The 23321-nt window shown below is 41.3% G+C and overlaps 2 protein-coding genes across 7 annotated transcripts in view; one reads left to right on the top strand and one right to left on the bottom strand.

The window, feature by feature from the left end:
* Window positions 1-5: 5 nt before the first annotated feature.
* On the top strand, window positions 6-10570 carry LOC105208162 (intraflagellar transport protein 172 homolog). Of its 3 annotated transcripts, none has more exons than XR_005576146.1 (15): window positions 6-276; window positions 754-897; window positions 985-1097; window positions 1230-1415; window positions 1961-2431; window positions 2663-3271; window positions 3543-3981; window positions 4061-4774; window positions 4892-5345; window positions 5584-5690; window positions 5771-6214; window positions 6347-6670; window positions 6904-7334; window positions 7589-8412; window positions 9506-10570. XR_005576146.1 is itself a non-coding variant. In XM_026138338.2 (14 exons), exons 1-14 carry the CDS (start codon window positions 238-240, stop codon window positions 8316-8318), a joined length of 5205 nt encoding a protein of 1734 aa, XP_025994123.1. In that variant the 5' UTR covers window positions 6-237; the 3' UTR covers window positions 8319-8413. The 3 variants fall into 3 exon arrangements, 1 of the variants encoding a protein (XP_025994123.1); XR_005576145.1 differs by lacking the exon at window positions 9506-10570 and adding an exon at window positions 8701-9418; XM_026138338.2 differs by lacking the exon at window positions 9506-10570 and having other exon boundaries at window positions 7589-8413.
* Window positions 10501-23321, bottom strand: part of LOC105208145 (trichohyalin) — a 116402-nt gene continuing 103581 nt past the window's right edge. For 3 of the 4 annotated variants that reach the window (XM_039456614.1, XM_039456613.1, XM_039456615.1), the window contains 7 exons: window positions 22403-22643; window positions 20772-20957; window positions 19658-19760; window positions 18737-18757; window positions 18363-18618; window positions 17211-17386; window positions 10501-15499 (listed from right to left, as the gene is read on the bottom strand). In XM_039456614.1, coding sequence (XP_039312548.1) covers window positions 13087-15499; window positions 17211-17386; window positions 18363-18618; window positions 18737-18757; window positions 19658-19760; window positions 20772-20957; window positions 22403-22643 — 3396 coding nt within the window. In that variant the 3' untranslated portion in view covers window positions 10501-13086. The remainder of the gene's footprint in view (window positions 15500-17210; window positions 17387-18362; window positions 18619-18736; window positions 18758-19657; window positions 19761-20771; window positions 20958-22402; window positions 22644-23321) is intronic. The other variant, XM_011177914.3, reaches the window with a different exon arrangement.

The following is a 23321-nucleotide window of genomic DNA, read 5'->3' on the forward strand; positions in this document are numbered from 1 at the left end:
CCCGTCGCGAGATATTAACAGAAAGAGAAGCTTGTATTTCGAAATTCTATTTGTTCGAAAACACTTATCTTTCGTCTCAAGTTAAGGTCAGCTTAGTGTAGTGGGTGTTTGTTGCCAGGCAACTGACGTGTACACACGGATGATCAGAATGATATACACTTGCTTTGCATGTCAGTAGTGTATATTACGTTTGTAAATAAATATTGTTAAGATAATTGAGAGTAATATTGAATCAACATGCTGCTGAAATATCTAGGTACCGTCATGCCAGCACAGGTAAGGGAAATATACTGTTACCTTAATTAAGTCGATGATTTTTTAATCTTGAGAGTCTAAGGAGCAGACTCTATGTGTCTGCAGAATAAATCAATGTAAAAATGTATAATTCTTTTGGAAATTATTATAGGAATAAAAATGGATTTTTCTCTAATATCTTTTCAAGATTTGCTGATATAATAATTTTTATGAAAAAGATTTAAGTATTGCTCTCTAGTAGAAGACAACTTTTTTTTAATGAGTAACATGAAAATTTTATCTATTTGTAACGTTCTTGGAACAATTAATAATATTGCAAAATTTTATGGCTAATTATATATATATATATATATTTATATATTTATAAAAAAATATATAACATATATATATATATATATATATATATATATATATATATATAAATTAAACATTATAGGCAAAGCACATGATGTAAAAATTGGTTATTTCAATGTTTATATATTTATATACATGTATCAGGAGTTGGAAAACAAGGTGGTTAGCATAGCGTGGTCACCAAACAACTTAAAGCTAGCTGTGGCATTCTCTGATCGTTCCATTTACCTTTTTGATGAGAATGGTGTGAAGCGTGATAGATTTTCCACCAAGCCTGTTGATTCCAAGGTATTTTTTATTTAATATCTATATTTCTACAATTTTTAAGATTTATCGAGTGATATTAATCTTGCAACATTCCTTTCTTGTCCACAGTTTGGTAAAAAGAGCTACATAGTGAAGGGAATAGCCTTCTCTCCAGAGTCCACAAAGATTGCAGTTGGCCAAACCGACTGTATTGTATATGTATATAAAATAGGGGAGGATTGGTTAGTTATTAATATATAATCTATATAAAATCTATATAATTAATATATAAAAAAATATATTTCCCAAAGAAAAAAAGAAAAAAAGGATTGATAAAAATAAATTGTTTATTAATGGCAGGAATTTTTTTTCAGGGGCGATAAAAAGGTGATTTGCAACAAGTTTAAACAAAGTGCAGCGGTGACTTGCCTGATCTGGCCAGTGGATGGTCCAATTATCGTAGGATTGGCGGATGGGAAAGTCCGTGCGGCTATGGTCAAGTCGCAAAAGGCACAAACTTTGTATACCTCCGACGCTATGACGATAGCTCTGGCTAGCAAGTAAATTTATGCTTATCAGCTTTTGAAATTACGGTTATGCACCCAATTAGTAATGATGGTTTACTTAGTATTTTTATACTCAGCTAGCATATATTGGTTTATGGATTATCTTCAGATTGTACACTAGGAAGATCAAATATTCATGAAAGTTTTTTAAGAAGATTAATATTCCGAGAATATTTTTATTTCTAAAAATGTACTATCTTACAAATCTCACAAAATATTTTTCAAGATTATTCCATATAGAATAGAATATTTTATGCAGAATTATGCACGATAATCATTATCGTTATTTTTTTAATATATTCTATTATACAAAACTTTTAAATACCTAAAAAATTAAATTTAAAGAATATTCCATAGAACATACATAATATTATCAATTCAATTATGAATATTTAAAGTTAAATTATAGAAAAGTTCCATGTTCCTATAATAATAGTACAATTAATTTAAAAATATTTATGTAGAAGGCTCTGTAGAATATACAGAAATATGGAATCTTCTCTGTGTACTGACTGAGTTCACAACTTCTTTAACTACAGTGTTCGAGGCACCGGCTTCCTATCGAGCCACGCCGACGGTAGCATTATCCGATACTACTTTACTGAAGACGGCAGCGCGGAGCCATCAGGACGCGTGTGCATCCACGGAGTGCCCGCTTACGCCTTGGCATGGCCACAGTCGCACATTTTGGCAGCAGGTTGCGATAAACGACTAACTATGTACGATCCATACGGTAAACCGGTTAAGACCTTTGACTTCAGCCGGGATTCCCAGGAGAGGGAGATCACTGTAGCTTGCTGCAGCCCGAGCGGTCAAAGCGTCGCCGTGGGCTCCTGGGATAAAGTGCGCATCTTTGATTGGACACCACGAAGAAGTGTCTGGGAAGAGACCAATGTACGCGATCTACCTAACTTCTATACTGTCACAGCATTCGCCTGGAGACGAGACGGTTCAAAACTAGTAGTTGGAGGATTATGCGGCGGCGTTGAACAGTTTGAGACTATTTTGAGGTGACTGCAACTTGAAGTTGTAGTATTTTTGATGTTTTAATTACTTGAATTTTCGTGAAATTTGACTTTGTTATACTTTTTTTCCAAGCATATAAAAATCGAAATTACTTTGTAATTAGCCCATAAATCTTTTATTTTGCAGACTAATCTGTTATGAAAAAACAAATAATTCTTTTATTAATGGAAACTTCTTTAGATGTATGTATCAATTTGAATTTTTTCATCTTTCAGACGTACGGTAGTCCGCGGTAGTCACGAGGTCGCCTATGTGGGTCCCAGTCAAGTGGTAATCCGACCTTTGACCGATTCCTCGCAGCGTCCCATCATCGTTAGATCGCAGACGGGTATGGAGATTGAAGATGTACGCGTTCTAGGGCGCAGAGATAACAATGTGGTAGCTCGAACGGCACGCACTTTGTTGATCGGCGACATCGAGTTGGGTCTTATCAGCGAGATCCCCTGGGAGGATCAATCCGGCAGCGAAAAGTTTTTCTTCGAATATCCGGTTGTATGCCTGATCTTTTGCTCTGGTGAGCTTACGATCGTCGAGTACGGTCAAAACGAAGCACTTGGTTCCGTGCGAACAGAGGCGGTAAACCCACATGTGGTCAGTGTACGCGTCAACGAGCGACCCTCAGTTAGCGGGGATGACAATAAAAAGTTAGCCTACCTGCTGGACCCAAGAACTGTTCGCGTGATTGACTTGATGTCTGGTGCGACCATCAGCATGATCGCCCACGACGCTCGCATCGACTGGCTGGAGTTGAGCGAGTCTGGTCATAGACTGCTATCCCGAGACAAACGAGGCCGTCTTTGGCTGAGCGATGACACGGGTGACAAGTACGTATGGTGTTAATTTGAAATAAAAGATCTTTTTTACCCATTAAATAAAATTGAAGACAAAATTGTAGAAAGTAATCTCTCTTTCGAGAACATTGTTATTCGTCATCAATTTATTTAAGAAATAATTTAACTTTAAAACAGAAACTCTAAAACAGAGTATAATAAAAATATTAATGTTTTGCACCAACGTAACTTTCGTTATTTTGTATTAAAATAATTTATACTAGATTTTTTTGTTCTAATCAAATCTTATTTTACAATACTGCAGAGTCTTATTGGTGACAGGGGCATCTTTTGCATCTTGGGTGACTGGTAGCGACGTTGTCGTTGCTCAGACGGGTCAAACCATGGCTATTTGGTACAACGTGGATGCGCCAGAAGCGGTTACACTGATGCCAATTAAGGGCGACATAGTGGACATTGTGAGAGAGGATAATCGAACGTCTGTGATGGTGGAAGAGCACGGCGTCAAGGTGGCGTATCAGTTGGACGAAGGATTAATCGAGTTCGGCACTGCGCTGCATGACAATGACTTCGGCAGAGTTGTCCTATTTCTGGAGAACATGACCGATAGTTCACAAGTGGAGACCATGTGGGAGAACGTAGCCAGAAACGCGATGAATGAAAAAAATCTCGCGATAGCTGCCAGGTGTTACGCTGCGATGGGTGACGTGGCATGTGCAAAGTTTCTGAAGGATACCGTCGAGGTTTTTTTATAATAAATATTTTTTGCCCCTCTTGTGATACAATAATATATTTTAATTTTTGTTTTCGTCATATTTTAAGATTGGTGAAAAATACGCCAAAGAGACTGGCAACGAATCACTGGCTTGTCCGGAAGTCTGGGCCCGACTGGCCATACTGAATGGTGACCTAAAAACCGCTGAAGCGATTTATTTGGAGCATAATGAGCTGGACAAAGCGCTAGACATGTACCAGCGTTACTGGCGCTGGGAAGATGCCCTAAACTTAGCTCAGAGTCGTAATTGGAGTGGTCTGTCAGAGCTGCGGGACCGTCACTTGGCTTGGTTGCTGGACAGTGGCCAAGCGGCCCGCGCGGCGTCCATCATAGAAACCACGAATCCCAAAAGAGCTGTAAAACTTTATTTAGAGGCTCGCCGACCTGGACGAGCCGCCAGGTTAATACTTGCCGATAACGAATTGCTGGAGGACGAAAGAATCGTCGAGGAAGTTATTAGTGGTCTTAAGGCTACCGATCTCACGGAACTCGCTGGAGAACTGCTGGAGAAAACCGGCGCCGGTTCCGAGGCGATCAAGTGTTACGCTCAGGCCGGTATCTTCTCCAGAGCTCTCGACCTAGCACGTAAAATCGATCCCACATTAGTGGTCGAGCTTGAAAGGGACTGGGGAAAACATCTATCAGCAAGTGGTCATTATGACGCTGCTATCAATCACTTCATTGAAGCGGGAGAGACGGTATTGGCATTGAAAGCCGCTATTAGCGCGCGACAATGGAGAAAAGCTTTACAGATTATTCAGGTGCAGTAGTATTCTCAACACATATCTTATATTTCATATTTTATATTCTAGTTTATATTGTTATATTTTTTATTAGATTTTTTTTACTATATTCTTTCTGCACATTTCCTTCTTCAGGTGATTGAAGATGATGATCCAGAGATCCGTCAACAATGCGAAAAATTGGCCGAATACTTCTCGTCGATCGGCGAACGAAGCTTAGCAGAGAGCCTTTTCGTTCGCGCGGAAAATGCCCAACGTGCTGTAGAAATTCACATACAATCGGGTGACTGGATGCGTGCACACCAGGTGGCTCAAGAATACATGAAGAGCGACGAGGCCAGTCAAGTGTTGGCAAAGCACGCCGATAGTCTACAGCAGACAGGCGAACTCCGCCATGCCGAGGCTCTCTATGTCGCGATCGGCGACCATGACGCGGCAATCGCTATGCATCGTAAAGCGGGAAATCGCAGTGACATGATCAGATTGGTCTCACAGCATCGACCAGATTTACTTCAAACTACTCACATGCACCTGGCAAGAGAGCTAGACGCAGCCAACAAGCCAAGAGAAGCCGAAGAGCACTTCCTAGGTTGGTTTCTAGCTTAAATCAACTTATAGTTTTTATAGTTTTAAGTTATTAAACATTCTTTTTCTGTTAATAAATAAATATGGTTCTTATGGCCCAATTGCGATTATCATTCACATAAAAATAGCTGCAGCGTTTTAATATTTTGACATTCTTGTTTTGTATAAATTAGTTAGCGTTAAAAAAATAGTATTAATTTACAATTTATTTAATTTGTGTGTAATGTTGTCTTCTATCTTAGGTGCTGGTGACTGGCGCGGAGCGGTTACAGCTTATAGATCTGCGAATATGTGGGAGGATGCGTTAAGAGTCGCAAAAAAAGCATCAGGAGAAAAGGCGGCACATCAGGTGAAATTTATATAGCTTAGAAAAAAAATTTTTTTTCACTTTTTTTCTGAAACTGAACTTTGAGTCTCCTTTGTTTTTAGGTTGCTTTAATGTGGGCCCGAACGTTGGCTCCAGAACTAGGTGCGAGACTTCTAATGCGACTTGGTTACTTGGAGCCTTGTCTGCAATTGGCGTGTGAAGCCAGCTTATTTGACTGGGCTTTGGAAATCGCCAAGTATGGTACGCTGGATCAGAAGAAAGAAGTTCATTATCGTTATGCAATGTCGTTGGAAGACGAGGGTCGTTTCGCTGAGGCCGAGAAGGAATTCATACAGGCCGGCAAGACTATGGAAGCGGTACAGATGTACATTCACAGTCGCGACTGGGAGTCTGCCGAGAACGTCGCGCAATCGCACAGCCAGGAAGCAGTGGCACAAGTCTTGATTGCCCGAGCTGCCGAGGCCGCCGAGGGACAGGATTACGCTACAGCGGAGACTCTTCTCTTGAGAGCTCACAAACCGGAGATAATAATAGAGCATTATAAGGTTGGTCTCTTCTCTGGATTTACATTGTAGTACAAGAAGTCTTTTCAGAGATGGATAATTATTTTATGTGATGCTTATGTATGGAATTCTACTTAGATTCTATCTAACTGCATTAAATTTTCTTCATTTCAGACAGCTGGAATGTGGTCTGAGGCACTGCGAGTGTGTAGAGAATATTTACCCAGTCAAGAGGCGGCACTGCGCAGAGAGTTAGGTCAAAGAAGCGCGGGACTGGACGGGGCAAACGCATTGGAGGAAGCTCGGAAGTGGCTTGATCTCGGGGAAGTGCGGCCTGCCCTAGACACCCTTATCCTGAATCCGCAGGCGCCGAGATCGTATCTCATCCGCGCGGCTGATATCCTTCTGCATCAGGCAGATCCTGAAACGGCGACTGATATTGGTGGAGATCTAGGTGCACGTTTGTTTTCCGTTGGTGAACACGCGCTCGCCGCTCAGGTAATTTTATTGTCTCTCTTATTAACAATGCAATTGTCTGTCTATACAATTTAATAAAGAATCAGTTGAGATTGCACATTGCTTGATAATTACTGTTTAAATTCTGAATGAATATTTAGCGTAAATTATTGCATTTACAACATTAATTAACATTTTCTATTATTAAAGTTATGAAAAAAATGTTTGGTGAAAAATTGAGTAATTTAAATTCATAACACTTCATATCGCTGCAGGTGTTCCTTCAAGCAGATCGGTTAAAGGACGCGGTGAGTTCGCTGGTGGCTGTCGGCGAGTGGGATCGCGCGCGACGAATCGTCCGCGAGCTCGCTCCCGATCTTGAGCCGTATCTAGAAGAGAAATACCGGGACGCCATGACAAACGACGGTGAAATGGAACGATTGGCGGAAGTGGACGGTAACGCCGCCCTCGAAGTGATGGCGCGCAAAGGTCAATGGAGCCAAGTTTTCGACGCTGCAAGCTCGCAAAGTCCGGAGGTGTTGCATAGATTCGTAGCACGGCGTGCTGCACAGTTGTTGAAGAACGATGCCGCGCCGCAGGCACTGCAGCTTTACGCGCAGTACGGCGCACCTCCGATCTCACAGAACTTTAATCTCTATCTACAATTGACAGAGAGCATCTTGAACGCAGCGCAACAGGAGTACAGGTATTGTATCTTGACAAAAGAATATGATGCGTCGTACATCCTTATTTATAGTTTCATTATTCGAATGTCAATCTAGAATCTCTTTATAAATTGCTCTTTTATTATATAAATTTGGAATATCTAATATTTACTTCTTAAAACTGAAAAGCTTCACTTTCCTTGTTCTCTGTATTTAAGTGATATTGCAAGAAATTGATCGTTTTTTCATCTTCTGCATTTTTTTCATTCGTTAATCGCGATTAATCAATTCTTAGATACTTGGGCCAACTCCGTGACGTTTTACACGGTCTCTATCGCTCGTCATCATCATCATCCTCCTCCGAAAGATTCGAGCGTCTTTTAGAGGCCGCTCATTTCTCAGCCATGAAGCACGGTTGCCGTACATTTCCAGCGCTTTCTAGTATTGTGGTCAAAGCGTCGGTCAGTCTTCTGCGACATACCGAAATCCTTCACGCCGACAGATACTATTACGAAGCCGGTGTCGCAGCTCGTAACGCTGGTCTTCTGAGCGAAGCTTTTGTCTTTCTCAATCATTTTCTCGATCTGGAAGAGTGTATCGAGGATGGCGACAGCAACGTTCTAGACGTGGACGATCTACGTGTCACTGACTTTCCGCTAGAAGTTCCACTTCCAGAAAAGCTTGGCGTCACAACGGAGCAACGCGAGGAAGCGAGAGAATGGGTGCTAGCGGTGTCTATGGATCAGAAGGTCGAGCAAGGTCTACCGGTCGACCAGAGAGGTGTCTACGTGGGCTCCCTAACGTCCCCGACAAATTCCGGCATGCCTCTTCAGCAATGTGTAATCACGGGATATCCGGTGCGCGGCCCGGTCGTCAGATTTGAGGAGACCAACCGCGTGGCTGATCGCGATGACTGGACCAAGTTGATCAACACGGCTAGACAGGCACCTCCGGATTCGCCGCTAAATGATATTTTAGTATTTCTTCAAGATTGGTGTGGCACGATACCCAAGTACACGTTTTAGGAGAAAAAGCTTTCTAATTTTAATCGAAAGTTTTAATGAAGATGGAGGATAACAAAGAACAAAAAAGATTTACAAGAGAGTTTGGAATTTATAGGTAAGCTAAAATAAATACAGTAAGTGTACTGTATTGATATGTACTTGTACTTTTAATTACGATGCGTAATTAAAAGTAATAGTATTATTAATAAGGTATCTTATTTCATTTAGTCGACTTTAAATCATTTTCAAAGATATTTATATTTCTTCATCGAGATCTAATTATTTCTTTATATATTTATTTAATACTTTCTTCATTTATGATGTGAGTTTAAAAGGAAACATTGTTGAACATTGACGAGCGGGGTTAATTCGTCAAATTATGTGCTGTTAATCTTTCTTTCAGTCAGATAAAGCGTTCGTTCTGTGGGGTGGCTCATGAAGGGATTTGAGGGATGGGCAACCGCAGATGATAATTAACCGCTTAGCAAATATGCTCGGCTTTGGCGCATTCCATAAGCCAAAAAGCCGCTCGTGGAATTTGACGGTTCAAAGTAACGCAAATACACGCACACGTGTGAGTACATACACACGGGTGCGTCATATTGACTCGAAATCGTAAACTCGTGCTTCATACACGCCGCAGGAGACGAGCACTATCCGCCATTGCTGATGTTTGACGTCCGGCAATGATAGTCGTAGCAAGAGTGCATTATTTACATCGTGTCCTACAAAATATTTTTTTATTATTAATAAAAAGAGAATTTGGAAAAACATTAAGAAATTCAACGTAGAATAATTATATTGTTTTAAAAATTAAAAGAACAAATGTATAAAAATATTTATTTTACATACATGAACAAAACTTATTGTTATTTTTGTTAATGTGTCATTATTTGAAATAATTAAGTAATAAAAGTAAGAAAGAGTTAGAAAGCAATACAATTGTAAAAATATTTAAAAAATCGTATAGTACTTGAGAATTAAGCAAATTTATCTTGAATAGTCTACAAGGAAAATTTTCCTTAATGCACTTTGCATCTTATAAAGCGAGAGAGCATAGAAATCTGCTCGAATTAAGTTTTTATAAAATAGAACCGATAAATACATGTATATACAACGTATCTTGCGGTTATTACGTTAATTCCCGCGTGGTCGACACCTTCGATTTTCCGATAATTACTGCATAATGGCGTCTATACAACTTTCAGACGTTTTAAGCGGTCTGAAAAGGCGCCGCGGGGAGAAAAAAAGGAGCAATGAGAAAACGCAGCGTTCGTTCCTCGACCGACCCGATCCTCACCTTCCTCCGGGAACTCGTGAAAGCGTTCGTTGATCGCTGCCATTAAACGCCCCGCGATTAATTTAAATAAATGCGGCGCCGTTATGAGCGGGGAACACTTACCTGTGAGAGATGGTGGATATTCAAATGCGGACCTCTTCGCTGAAAAGTCGCCGAGGACTAATCTTCTGACGGATCGCGGGATTTTCTTCTAAAATATTCCTACGAAGAACTATGGGAGTGACTTAATTCCGGGATTACGCGCCGGAGTCTTGCCAATAGAATAGAAGTTTATATCAGAGTGACGTAGAAAATATCGAACAGTTTAAAATCGTTTCACTCTTGTCTGCAGTAACTTAATTTTATCCACGAGATCAAATACGAGTCTGAAAAGTATGGGATTACATGAGATTGGTAAATGAAACATTGATAAATCATCGACATAAAAAACATTCTTGAATTTGTATATATACCTGTATAAATTACATATACATAGTATCATGTAGTACATCTCTGGTGAAAAAAGTTCTCAAAATACCTCATTATAGTTCTTTCTTTTTTAATAATTTTTCGTATTTTAAATTTATGAAGATTTCTGAAAAATATCTGAAACTTCTTCAGAGTTTATAATTTTCTTTGAAAGTTACAGAATGAGAAATCTTACAATGTTTAAATTCACATGTATAAAAAATTCCAGAAGACGTGATTTCACAGCATTTCTGAAAAATGTTCTAATTTATATAAAAAAATTCGAGAAAGCTTTGAAAAAAATGTAAAATTATACAGAAATTTTGAAATTTATAATATATAAAGAATTTTAAGACAAATTTTTGGAAAATATCTGTAATATACAAAGAGCTCTGATTACAAAGAATAAAAAGGTAAAAGACAAGGAGGAGGGAACGAAAAAAAGATTAACGAACGTACGTTAAAAAATTGATGTATATAATAACAATAATATATATAATATATATATAACGTATATGCGCCTGTATACATGATTCTTATTACAACAGCTTCATTTTAATCTAGCCTAACCCATACCGCGCCGAAATCAGATTAAGGGCGGTCGTTTGTGTGTGTGTGTGTGTGTGTGTATACATACATATATATATATATATATATATATATATATAATGTGTATAATTATAATATTTTATTCATAATATATTAACATCTCTTGTCCTCTTTGCGACTTCCTTGAATTCTTAACTACCGCGCTTTAAATTACAAAAAATGGTTGTCCTAAAACCTTACACCCTCCGCTCCGTACTGGACGTCTTCTTTTCGTTTCGCATCTAAATTACGCTGGAATATATTATTTTAATATATTCTAAATTTATATCTATCTATATATATATATATATATATATATATCTTTAAAATGCATATTGAAAAACGTTTAAAAACGCGTGTTCAAAATGACGTGTTGCACACAAAAAATCCAAATTTATCAAATTCTCAGACATTAACCCTTTCAGTACCAAATATTAAAGAGTATATATTAAGTATATTAGAGAGGATATTAAATATAATACATTGATAGAGTAATAAATGCGTAGAAGTTTCAACGATTTCTCTTCACTCTCGAACTCGTCACACGAGTTTTGGAAGAGCTCTAGTTCTTGCTATTAAAACACTTTAAAGTGAAAATGAAGCAAGTCCGTAATTCGTAAGATCTACTTCAAGTTCAACTTTATGTAAAATTATACAAACAACGGACCTAATCCACTTTCACTGGATGAGCTTTTCATTCGACGCTGTAGAACTGTGTTAACGTGCAGTTAACATTGGAAAAACTCGTTTCGCCAGTTGAAACAGTCGTTCCCTTTATTTACCACCGTAGAACTATTGACGCAGTTGTGGTACCGAGCCTTTAATTAACAGCGTGAAATAACTGACGTTATGATGCTAACCCTTTGCTCGTTTGGCGCTATAGAACTGCGTCAATGCTTCGTTTAACGCCACAGAAAGCCTGCGAGCTGTTTCCATATGTCGCTTCACATGATGCCCTAAACATGGATCCAGAACTCGAGGGAAATTAAAAAAAAAAGAAAAAATACGATAAATGCAGCGCGTGGATACGGAAAGGGTTAGTGCCGCATTTTCACCTGAAGAGAAATTCGCAGACAGATAATCGCATGGCAGTCGATTCTCGTCTCGCGTGGAGAGCTGCGCGACGAAGGAACTTGTTCAACAAGAGAGACACACCCGTCTTCGCGTCGCGGGATCGCTATTGGATCGCGCGAGACGTGCGATCTAGGGAAAGAGTTTGTCTCATGACAGCGCTGGCGCCGAGCGGTCGTTAGTCTTCGTCTTTCGCAGCTTCACAGTCGCGAATATGTTAGTCCTGAAAGTTGTTAATTGTAGTTAATCGGGGCTTGAGATACGCGTCCATAATTGGACAGCCAGAAACACGATCGTGAGCTTAAGAATTTCGTGGTGGTTTCCTTCTTCAAAAGCACACGATGAAGACTTTTTGTTGATATCATCCAATCGTTTATTTTGATGAATATATTTGATGTAGGACGAGCACATTCGATTGAAATTGATTAATCTGACGATGGCTAGGTCTCTCGAGATTCACGTGTCTACAAATATTCGTGAGCAAATATATCTGAAAAATGTCGATCAAGATTGACCCGGCCATCGTTTTTCAATATAGTTGTGCAAGTAACATTAAAAACTTTCTCGAAAAAATTCTGAATGCATCGTACGCAGAAAATACGAAAATGCAACTTCATATCAATTGGCAATGCAATCGAAGCGTCGGACAAAAAATTAAAAAGTGGCAAGAGAGTTTGAAATAAAGTGGCGAATAATATCTAGCAAATGACTTGCACGATATGCCAGCGATAACCAAAAGAAGCTAACGCGTGCAGTAGTAGTAACACGGACAACAACACGAGTCACGATAGCGATGTATCTTCCAGTCAAGTCGCTCGATCTGTTTCGAAGAGACATAAGTTGTCTAGAAGTCGTCGCAAAAATGTATCGAGCGCCTTCTTCGACGGTGCTGCAAGCTCCTACAACATCAACAGCCAATCGTTGAAGACGAGAAACAAAGGATCGGGAAGGGATTAGCCAATGCAAACACATCACAACAAGATGCTGAGTCGATCATTCATGGGCTTGCTCGTGAGTAGGTGGCTATAAACAAACTTACAACAAACAGGACTGAAGTAACTTGGGAGAGGTGGAATAATGAAGATGGTAACGACTGCGAGAGATCGATGTTCGTTCGCCGATTCAAATTTGAATCGGTTAATCCTCGTTCGCGTATTATCGGTATACACCTAAACTGAGGAAAAATCAAAACAAAATTGCATGCAGTGGAAGCCTCCTCTTCGTTTTCCTCAAGCATGCCAACGTAACATCAATCTCCCTTTCTTTTATCTTCTACTTTTCGATGCCCTCATCTCTGCTCAAAAAATACTTTTCATCATTTTCAGATCGATATTCGTCCAATTTCGACATTTTTTTTTTTCATTCAACAATCGCAACATTCACTTATTGCTGCTTCTGCTTCTTTTTCTTCTTATTGACAGACGCGTCCGTGCCCCATAGATCGTACCAGGGTCCGCAATTATTTCTATCTCGGTCAGACTCCCTTCTCAGCTTGGTCCTCGGTAGCAACGTCTTTTCCGGTATGCTCTGATCCTTTACGACGATGCAACTGTACGTGGATTCCTCATCGGAGGCCTCGGTCTCGCTAAAGTTCAGTGTCGCGTCCTCCTCGTCGTAGTTTCTCCTACCGCGCGCCATCTCGTGCCGCTTGCTCTCGTTGTTCTCCTTCAGCTCGGCCACAATCATGTTTCGCTTCGCCTCGAGACTACGCCTGCGTTCCTTCTCGATAATCGCCTTTCGCGACACGTTACCGACAAAATACGTGCGCTCCTCTTGCTGCTGTTGCTGTTGCATCCGATACTCTGATCTTTCCGTGATCTTAGACCGTTCCGCCGGCGTCGGAAAGTCCTCGAAATAATCGGAGGTCTTGTCGGGCACATGGCTTCTCTCGGCCGGCTTGGGCTCCTCGTGCCGGTGTTCGTTCGTGATGGTGCCCTCGCTGTTGCCCAGACTCGAGTTAGGGCTGTCGCCGTCGGAGTTCCTCTGTCGCTCCTCGTTCTCCGCCGTCTTGTCCTCCTTCCGAATCATCTTCGGGATGTCCACGAGCGAGCGATGCTGCCAAAGCGCCATACCCTCCAGCACCTCGGAGTCTCGGCGGAACTTCCAGAAAGACTTGGTCCTCTTCACGAGCTTCGGGCTCTTCGATTCGTCGAAAGCTCTCCCGGTTTGCACGAGGTGGCCCATGGCAGTCGACTGTCGCGGCAGGACTTTTCGCTCGATTTTCAGCGTGTTGTTATTGGTATCGCCGTTACTTCGCTCGTTGATCCTCGGCGTGGCGTTTGTCCGCTTCTGCAGACCCGGATCGTGTATGCTCGCGTGATAGCCGTGTCTCTCGATCACCTTCGTCCTCTCCAACTTTGTCTCGAAATTCGACTCGTAACCGCGGTCCCTCTCGAGCGAGCCTGCCCCGTATCGACCGCTCTCCCCGTAAATCACCTCCTCCTTGTCGGAGTATCTACGCTCCCGATAGGGACCCATCGAAGGTCGTTCCGGAGCCTCCTGCGACGGTGGCCGTGGCCGCTCGAATCGTCGACTGGACAGTCGCTCGACCGTTCTGTTGCGGTTCTTCTCGAAAGTACGTTCGTAACCCATCACCTCCTTCCGCTGCTCCACGTACGCGCGCTCCTGCTCGTTCCTGGAGCGAGCGTGGGCTCGCTCGTACGAGGACTGCGCGTCCTCGCGAGACCGCTGGAAACTCTGTTTGTCCTCTCGCGAGCGATCGAACGCCTGCTTGTCCTCCCTCGAGCGTTCGACGAAACCCTGCTTGTCCTCTCGCGTGCGCTCAAAGTTTTGCTTCTCCTCCCTCGAGCGCTCGAAGCTCTGCTTGTCCTCTCTCGCGCGCTCGAAGCTCGACTTGTCCTCGCGGGAGCTTCGCTCGAGCGAATGCTTGTCGTCCCGCGCGCGCTTGTCGTCTCGCAAGCGCGCCTTGTCCTCGCGGCGAGCCTGCTCCATGTTCTTCTGGCCGCGCTCCAGGCTCTTGTACTCCGCAGCAGTGGCGGACCTATCGCGACGATCGCGCGAGAGAGCAGCCTCGCGCGTCTCTCTCTCGAGGCTCTTGTATTCGGTCGCGGCGGATCTCTCTCGTCGCTCGAGGAACTTGGGCGGGCTGTGCTCGCGCGCGTACTTCTGCGCGGTCTGCTCGAGCTTCTGCGCTATATGCTCGACCTTACGACCCGGCTCCGGTATGGTGATGGTGCTCTCGTCGTCGGAATCGGACGACGAGCTCGTAGACTTGGCGTATTTCTCCGCTTCGAAATTACCTTCTCCTCCTCCTCCTCCTCCTCTCCCCCTTCTTCGCTCCTGTTGAGTCTCCTGATTATCCGCGTAGAACTTGTTGTTGTTGTTGCTGCTGTTACGGTATTCTGCGCTAAAGTCCTCCTCGTCCTCCTCGAGCTCGTCTTCCTCGGTCTCAGCCTGCGTCCGCTTGTCGACGCGTCGCTGATCGCCACGGCGAGTGGCGGTGGGAGCACCCCGCTGCTCGTCCGTCATCTTGGTGCGCTGATTCGGACTGGGACGTTCGTTCGACGTTTGCGCAGCCTTCTTGCTCTTCCTCTTCTTCGATATATCGCCATTCTCCAATGCGAAATCGCCGTTCTCCATCTCGAAGTACTTCTTCGAATCCTCGCCTACCTGGTTGGCCTTGGACTCCGCCCAGAGATCCATCGCTGTGCGATACAGCTGCCAGGACTTCTCGTCCCGTGGGATCGTTTTCCAGGAGTCATTCTCCCAGTCCTTCGACTGCTTCTCGTTCTTCGGGGAAGGACGGTCTCCTCCGCTACGCGGCTTCCGGCGCCGTCTGCGTGCGCGGCGCGGTCAGTAAAAAAAAAGAAACAGAAACGGAAGGGCGCGGAAAAAAAGGATTAGAAAGAGGAAGGCTGTTGGAGGACCACCACCATGGCGGTTTATTTCCAGCGACCACGATAGCACATGCGGTATCTACAAGAAGGAGAGACAATTTCGAAGAGACAGAGATAATTTTCCGAGTGAAAGAACGCCCGAGGAACAGTTCAGTTCAGTGAAAAATAAAAATAATTTGTTTATAGTTGCTTTCAAACAAATTATAAGGTATTAAATTAAATATATAAAGAGGATAATCTTTTTTTTTTTTACTTAAATGAAAGATGAGCAAAATGTAAGTAGGTGGAAAATGTGAAGGGAAAAAATCCATTTTTGGCATCCACGCAACATTGAAACCAATAAAAATCGTACAACAAGTATGATAAGAGTACATAAGATAACATTAATAATAAAATTATAGGCTAATGCGTGCAATAAATTCATTTATTTAAATGCCAAAAACTATATCGATCATAAATGTTAATCGCAAAATTTCTATTAACTTCGGAAAGATAGTCACACCGCAGAAGCACGAGTAAATATATTTTATATAAAGATATTTTTGATATACTTGAATTATAAATAATAGATATCATATCGCACAACCAGCTGTCATGCGCGCAGCGATCAATAAGCAAGAAAAGTGGGCTCCATTCAAGATCGGCATTGGAGGATTGTAACAATTTGATCACGCTTTATCTGAAATTAATCACAGTTTTTCCGCGCGACGCCGAAGACCTATGTGTGAATGTAAAACGGCTACAGTACCGTCGAATCCACCACCGTCGAATTTTTATTCCTCACAATAGCGTCGCGAGAACCAATCCAATTGAGTGCCGGGGGAGGAAACGGCGAAAGAGAGGGGCGAAAATCGCACTAATTACAGAGAGGCAGTAGATAGCGGAGCAGTGGAGCTACAATGATACAAAGCTTCAATCACGCTGAATAGGGCAAAGCAGAAGGGAGGAGGGGGTGCGCTTATCAGCTAGTTATCAGAGCGTCATGCTCGGGGAGAGTGAAGGTATCAAAGGGCCCAAAGTACCAAGTAATAAGTGATTTGCCTGGTATCGGACGTCTGCGGATAATGGTGGTCTACATGTAATTGATGTGAACCATGGGATTGAAACCAGCTCAATTATGCTGAGGTCTGTGTTCAATCTTACACGGACGCGCTCGGGCCAATTACTATGTTTATATTGTCACGAGTAAACGAGGAGATCAATTTTCGCGTCCGTGTTTCGGTGTTTCCACCGTGATTTGAGCTCAGCGAAATTTGTCGGTCAGTTGGATCGCGTAGACCGCGTAAGCTACGTAAATTCTCTTTGGCTAACGCCTTTCGAGCTGCTCGGCTTTACGAAAAGAAAAAAGAAAAGCTCTCTCTATTTCTCTCTCTCTCTCTCTCTCTCTCTCTCCTCACGCGAGATGTATAGGCTAACTTATAATTTATTTATCTACAATCCCCATATATTAGCAGCGTTGTTTTCAAACGAGATTAACGGAATTACATCTTTTTGCCATGGGCGCACGTAAGCTCGTTTTCCCCCTTTACATAATTTACGTAGCTTGCAGTTTACACGAACTCTACTTGGGGAAAGGGGAAGTCTAACTAACGTTAAGCGAACGAAGCGCAGAGATGACTTTGCAGCTCGGGGCGTACATTTTGGACTTACCTCAACGCCTCGTCGTCGCTGTAATCGACGTCGGGCTGCACCGGGGGCTCATTGGAGAAGCCGCTGTCGTTGCTGCTGTGGAGGGACGTCATCGCCGGTGGTGGTACCGGCGGCACGGGCGGCTGCACCCTTCGCCCGCCGGCCAGCACCGCGGGCAACGTGCCCGATGGACGGATCTGAAAGGCAGACGAAACGATTCCCTCTGCGTCTCACCCACTCCGCATCCCAATCAATCTTGGGGCTGCGACGTGTACGTACACGTGAGCGCGTTCTATGGCAAAGTTTACTCCAAGTTTACCCAGACTAGCGCTCTGAGGTAACAATATCGGCGAAAGATGCAGGAAGATGTCGGTTTCAAAAAAAACCGAAATGTTATTAACTTTTCACGATACATATCGCTTTTCGATCATACTGCATTGAGAGAAAAGTGTTTGATGTTTGTGATCGTAATTGCATAAAATTATCGTTAAGAGCCTCATTTTTATACTTATCACTGCAATAAATAGTGATAATGACTACATCCGTGAAATATTTTACTAGATTTTAAATTATGATTTCGAATATAATATTAAATAATATAATGTAGTACAATATCAAGATATGGATAATAAAACCCTATAAGCACATAATATTCCTAGAATATTATAACAATATTATTGAAAATTAAAATAAAAATGTTCTATGAATATTATTGATAAAAAATTCATGTAAATTATTATGCATAAAATATTCATAACCCTTATAATTATTACATTTATAATATTCCCGATTTATTTAAAATATTGATATAAATAATATTATAGTGCTTATAGGGAAATAAAATAAACATTTTTACTAAATGTAGTCATTATAGTAAAACTATTTTTCGAAAATTCATTTACTATTTCGATAGTAATAACAACTAATAGCTATAATTTGCACGACTAAAACAACTGTAAACATATAATTGGTACCGAAAATGATTATAAATCACTTATAGTTAATTACGGTGACTGCAATTAGTTTTTTCTCTCACTGAAGCATTCGAAAAAGTTTTCTGGTGCAACAGACAGGAACGACGCGGATGTTGCGATTCTACAGAAGATTAAAACTAAATAATACAAGCGGCAAATAACCGGAAGTGCTCGCCGTTACGTCGATTTACTGTCTCACCGATTTTGATTGACGCGCGGTCGGAGTCGCCAAGACGCTCGCGGTGTTGGTCGGCGTGCCGACGTTGCTACCGCTGTTGTTATTGCTGTTGATATTGGTGCCGTTGTTGGCGGAGCTGCTACCGGCGCCAGGGGTTCCACCGGATGGTTCGTCGATACTCGCCGGCGTGATCGGCGGTCGAGAGGGCGGCGGCTTGCACGGCGGTATGACCTGCGGCTCCGGAGTCCTACCGTTGCTCGCTACATGACTCGGCGATCTTCGCATAATTGGATAGCGCAATGTATGCCAAAATGAGCAGGGAGTTAATCCGAAGGATTTTCAAAAGTCGGCCGAGTAAATAACAAATATAAACCGACAAAACAAAAACGCTATACCTCAAACTCATCCGCCTTATTCTGGACCACGTTGCACAAAAAACAAATTAATTTAGTAGATTTTTCAAAAATAATATTATACACACGAGTGAAAAAAGAGATGGGAAAACTGTCGGTGAATACATCAATTGATATTTAACGGAAAATAATTAAAAAATTAATGATAAAGGACATATCACTCATTTGCTACGAGCATAACTCGAGGAACAAGATTTTTCAATTTCAATGTTTTGAATCGTTAAAATTTTGTAACATTATTTTTAAGTGTGAGTTTGTCTACTAAATGTAGAAGGAAAAATATTATTAGCTCTTGAGTCAGTATTGAATTCTCATACTCTCTTAATGTACGTTAGTGTACGTTAACGTTTTTAATATATTATTGAATGTATAATGTAGTAAATATAAAATACGTAAAAATAAAATTATTAAAGGTAACTTTCTGCTTTTTTCCTTAAATATCAACAATGCTCAAGAAAGTGATTTCTTATTACAATAATTAGAAAAAAATTAAAAAATGTAAAAAAATTTCTGTAATTTTATTAATAAATGTACATCTATAAAAAAACATTTAATTTTGCAAATCTGAATTTTGGTCTCACAATTGGAACTATCACCTTAATGTAACATTTTAATGATTGAAAACATTAATACTGGAAAATTTTATTCTTTTGAGTTATATCGTAGCGAATAACTAAAGATAACTAAAGAAATGACATTTTTCTAGTTTTCTAGCTGTAATAAATGAATGATACGATATTTCTAATAATTTGTGCGTATGAATTCAACGTGATAATTTTTATGATGTCGAATGCATGCAGGATTTCAACGCGAAGTTTGGAGTTTGAAGGGTTAATATAACGAGCGACCATAAGTGCGAAATTTCGACATTAGCCAGCTCGGAGCCGGGGAGGGTTTACTTACCCCAAAGTGTCGTCGATTATAATTTCAGTGTACGCCAAGGGAAACCATCCCGTGCTTTGAGTGCGCAGATTTTCGCCAAATTGCCATCCCTTCTGACGGTCTCCTGACAAAAAAAAAGAACGGGAAATATGCAAATCCGCGAAACTCCCTTACGCTCCGGTCTCATTAACATTTTCGCAATGGAAGCTCTTTTTAATTGTAAACATTAAAAAACCCGGAAAAAAAACAACTAATTTATGTTCATCTCGTTGCGTCTCTGGTGCATGCAAAATATCGCGTTGATATTAACTCGAAATTACAGTTAATTACATTTCTATTAATTACTCCTACTCGTTAAATTTATAACCGAGTACTGAAAAAAAGTGTCTGACATTTGTGATTATAACTGGATGGTAAAATTATTGTGACTACGAGCTTCATTTTTATAATTATAAATAACATTTTTACAATGTTAATAATAATAATTTTATGATTATCGTTCCAAATTATGAGCAAATTTTATAAATTTTAAATATTAAGATATGGATGGCAAAAATAAAATAAACATTTCCATGTAGTAAATGCAGTCGCAATTAAAGTGAATACAATTATTTTTTCAACATTTGCTTACTATGTACGTGGTAATAATAACAAATAGCTGCCATCTGCATAATTAATACAACCATAAATATATAGTTATCACCGAAAATGACTACAATGAAATATTTACTAAATTAAAATAAATATTTATTTAGTACAAGAATAACTAAATTTAACTATCATTTTTTTTATTGAATAAATATTTATGTACCGTAAGTAAACATTTCATTACAAGTATTCAAACAAATATTTAGTAATTTTTTTCTCATTAATAGTTAAATTATGGAAGCAGCAACCATTTATTTCAATAGAAATTTTAATCGAAATAAATAATTTTATTGTCAATATTACGACCAACGTAAAGTTTAAATTAAGCGGCGTTTTCGTTAACATGACGACAAAATTAAGAAACATACGTTGACCCACATGCCTCGTATTCTGTTCATCACGCAACAGCCGCGACCATAAGTGCCACAGTTCCAAGACACAGTTCGCGTGTACCGTATCGTCGAACGTTGAACGAGATCGGACTTACCCATCAGCGCGATGAGATCACCCTCCAGAAAGCTCAGCTGATTCTCCCCCGAGCTGAGATAAGCGAAGAGAGCCCTGGCGAGGGGGGCGTCCCCCCAACCGCCGGCGCCGACTCCGGTGCCACTCGCACTGCTGCGGGACGTCGGGGGTGCCATGGATCGAGGTCGGGGTGGGGTCTCTGGAACCTCTGGAAACCAGAAGCGCTTGTAACTCACCGAGCCCGTAAATGTCGTAGAGGGAAAGGGGAGGGCGGGATAATGCGGGGGTAGGTAGCATTCGGAGTGAACCAAGGCAATTAGGTCAGCGTACGATAGCGGCGGAAAGAGAATGGACATCAACCCTCCCATCCCCCTCCCCCTCCCCCCTTGAAGGGACATCGAGAATAGAGATTCGCGAGAATTGTGTCCAGAAATATCAGCGGGGCATTATTAATGCGCGGCCATTCGTACGTCGTGGTAAATTAATTCGAATTCGCGCGAACGTACGCGAACGAACGCGCGAAACGTGAAAGCAACGACGTTGATTTCCGACGTTGAATTGCCGCGGTGGAGGGGCAGCAAGAGATTAATTAAGGGTTTAATTCATCGTTGCGATAAGCGCGCGCGACGGGAATATATTTATACTCGTCGCGCGTTTATTTATATCGTATTTATAATTATCCACTTTTTTTTCCTTCTTCATTTCGCTTTCGGTAACAAGAAAGTGCGATGTGACATCGGTGGGAAAAGGGAAGCTAAACGGCCGAGGAGCTCGTGTAATAACGAGCGCGCGAGAGCTGGATCATCAGCGGCGTGTGACACGCTACACCACGGTGATGAAATACAGTCTCGGGTCGCGTTGCACAAACGAAGGCATATTCCGTTTTTATTGCGCGCGTTTCCCGATTTCGGAACGGAGCTTCGGATTTCGACGCGCGCGAGCCGGCCGAATCTGATCGCGGCTGAAATTTATACGAGCGGCGCGGCGGGCGGCGGCGCGACAGGTCTCTCGCGAAAAGCGGAGTGGAAACGTCAGCGCGAATGGCTCCATTTCGCCGATTTTTCTCGATTGTCTCTGACCAGTTGACAGGCCGTTGCCGTTGTTGTACGGCAGCGCGTGATGCACGATGCAGCGGCGAACGGGCGCGATCCGAAGATAAATCATCCCGATTCAAATAAGTCCGCAATTTACGTTCGTATGTATTTTAATCGAGCCAGAGAGGAAAGTTATTCAACGTAATTTAAAATCAAGTCAGATTTATATTTAATCATATTGTGTTCCGCTAATTACCTTGATTAAACCAACTATCTAAAAGGATATTTGCATTATAATAATATGCAATGTATAACAGTTTAATTGTTCCACGTGCAATTACTGAATTATTTTGGCCGTATATATGCGGTTTGGTTTAGTCCAATTCCAGTTTAGTTCGGCGTAGTTGCAAATTAGTTTAGTCGAGAGTCAAGTTAATTTTATTCCGCGAATATAAGGGCGGCTGATGGTGGAGAGGAGCGGAGCGGATCAGAACAGAGCAGAGCGGCGGAAAATTTCGGGTCGGGCGCATGGAGCGTGGGCGCGAAAAATCGATATCTTTGTCGCAGGAAAAAAAAGAAGAGAGAAAGGAGCAGTGGAACAACCGAACAACGTACGTACCGGGACCGAGGGATAATGTCGAGGCGTGCAGATTGGCCTCCGACCTCGCTCTGGCGAGGGCGGCGGGGAGATGGTGCGCTGGACCGAGGTGGCCGCTGGACGACTGCGAGTTTCCGGGTAGTGGGCCCAGCCGCAGCTCCAGGCACGAGCTGTCCATGCTACGGGTCTTCCGTAATTGCGAGCTCATCGTCGTCAGCTCCGAACCACCGTTCTCCTCGTCCTCCGGCCAGAACGACGTTTGCTACGGAAACGAACACTGCCGTAGAATTGCAATTCTGCGACACGCTTCGCCAATATATTTTATATGTTGCATGATTTGTTAACCCTAGAACGAAGCTACAGATATATCATGCGGAAATTTTCTTTCCGAGAGAACATTTCAAATGTATTATTTAATCATGTTAGAGAAATAATTACAAAATAATTATTTTAAAAAAGTTGAAAATTATAAAGAAATTAAAAAATTTTTTTTTATTTAATTAAAAACAATAATATATCACAATTGATTGTGCTCTACAATTTAAAAAATGAGGAAAATAAAAATTCAAAAATATTAAAATATAAAATTTTTAACTTTTTTAAATTTTTATTTTGCTAAATACTCATTCCTTTTGTCACAACCAATTAAAACCTTATTATCGCTTCTAAAATTTAAAGTTTCGAGTTTCTGAACTTTTCTTGGTTAAGAAAACGTTTATTTGAATTTTCGCAAAGAAAAGGATGATTCCCCAAAATTTTAAGGACGTATACACGTCATATCTTAAAACAGTACTAAAAATAGAAAAATTTCATAGAACGTATTACGTTTGAATATCCGTGTAAATTTGAGCACAGTTCTCTTACTGATTTAAAAGTTATTTAATTTTTTATTTACTCTTGATTCTTGTGTAAAATCACGTTTTGCAGTACTGATTTGCAA

The sequence above is a fragment of the Solenopsis invicta genome, chromosome 13, assembly GCF_016802725.1.
Source record: "Solenopsis invicta isolate M01_SB chromosome 13, UNIL_Sinv_3.0, whole genome shotgun sequence".
Lineage (NCBI taxonomy): Eukaryota > Metazoa > Arthropoda > Insecta > Hymenoptera > Formicidae > Solenopsis > Solenopsis invicta.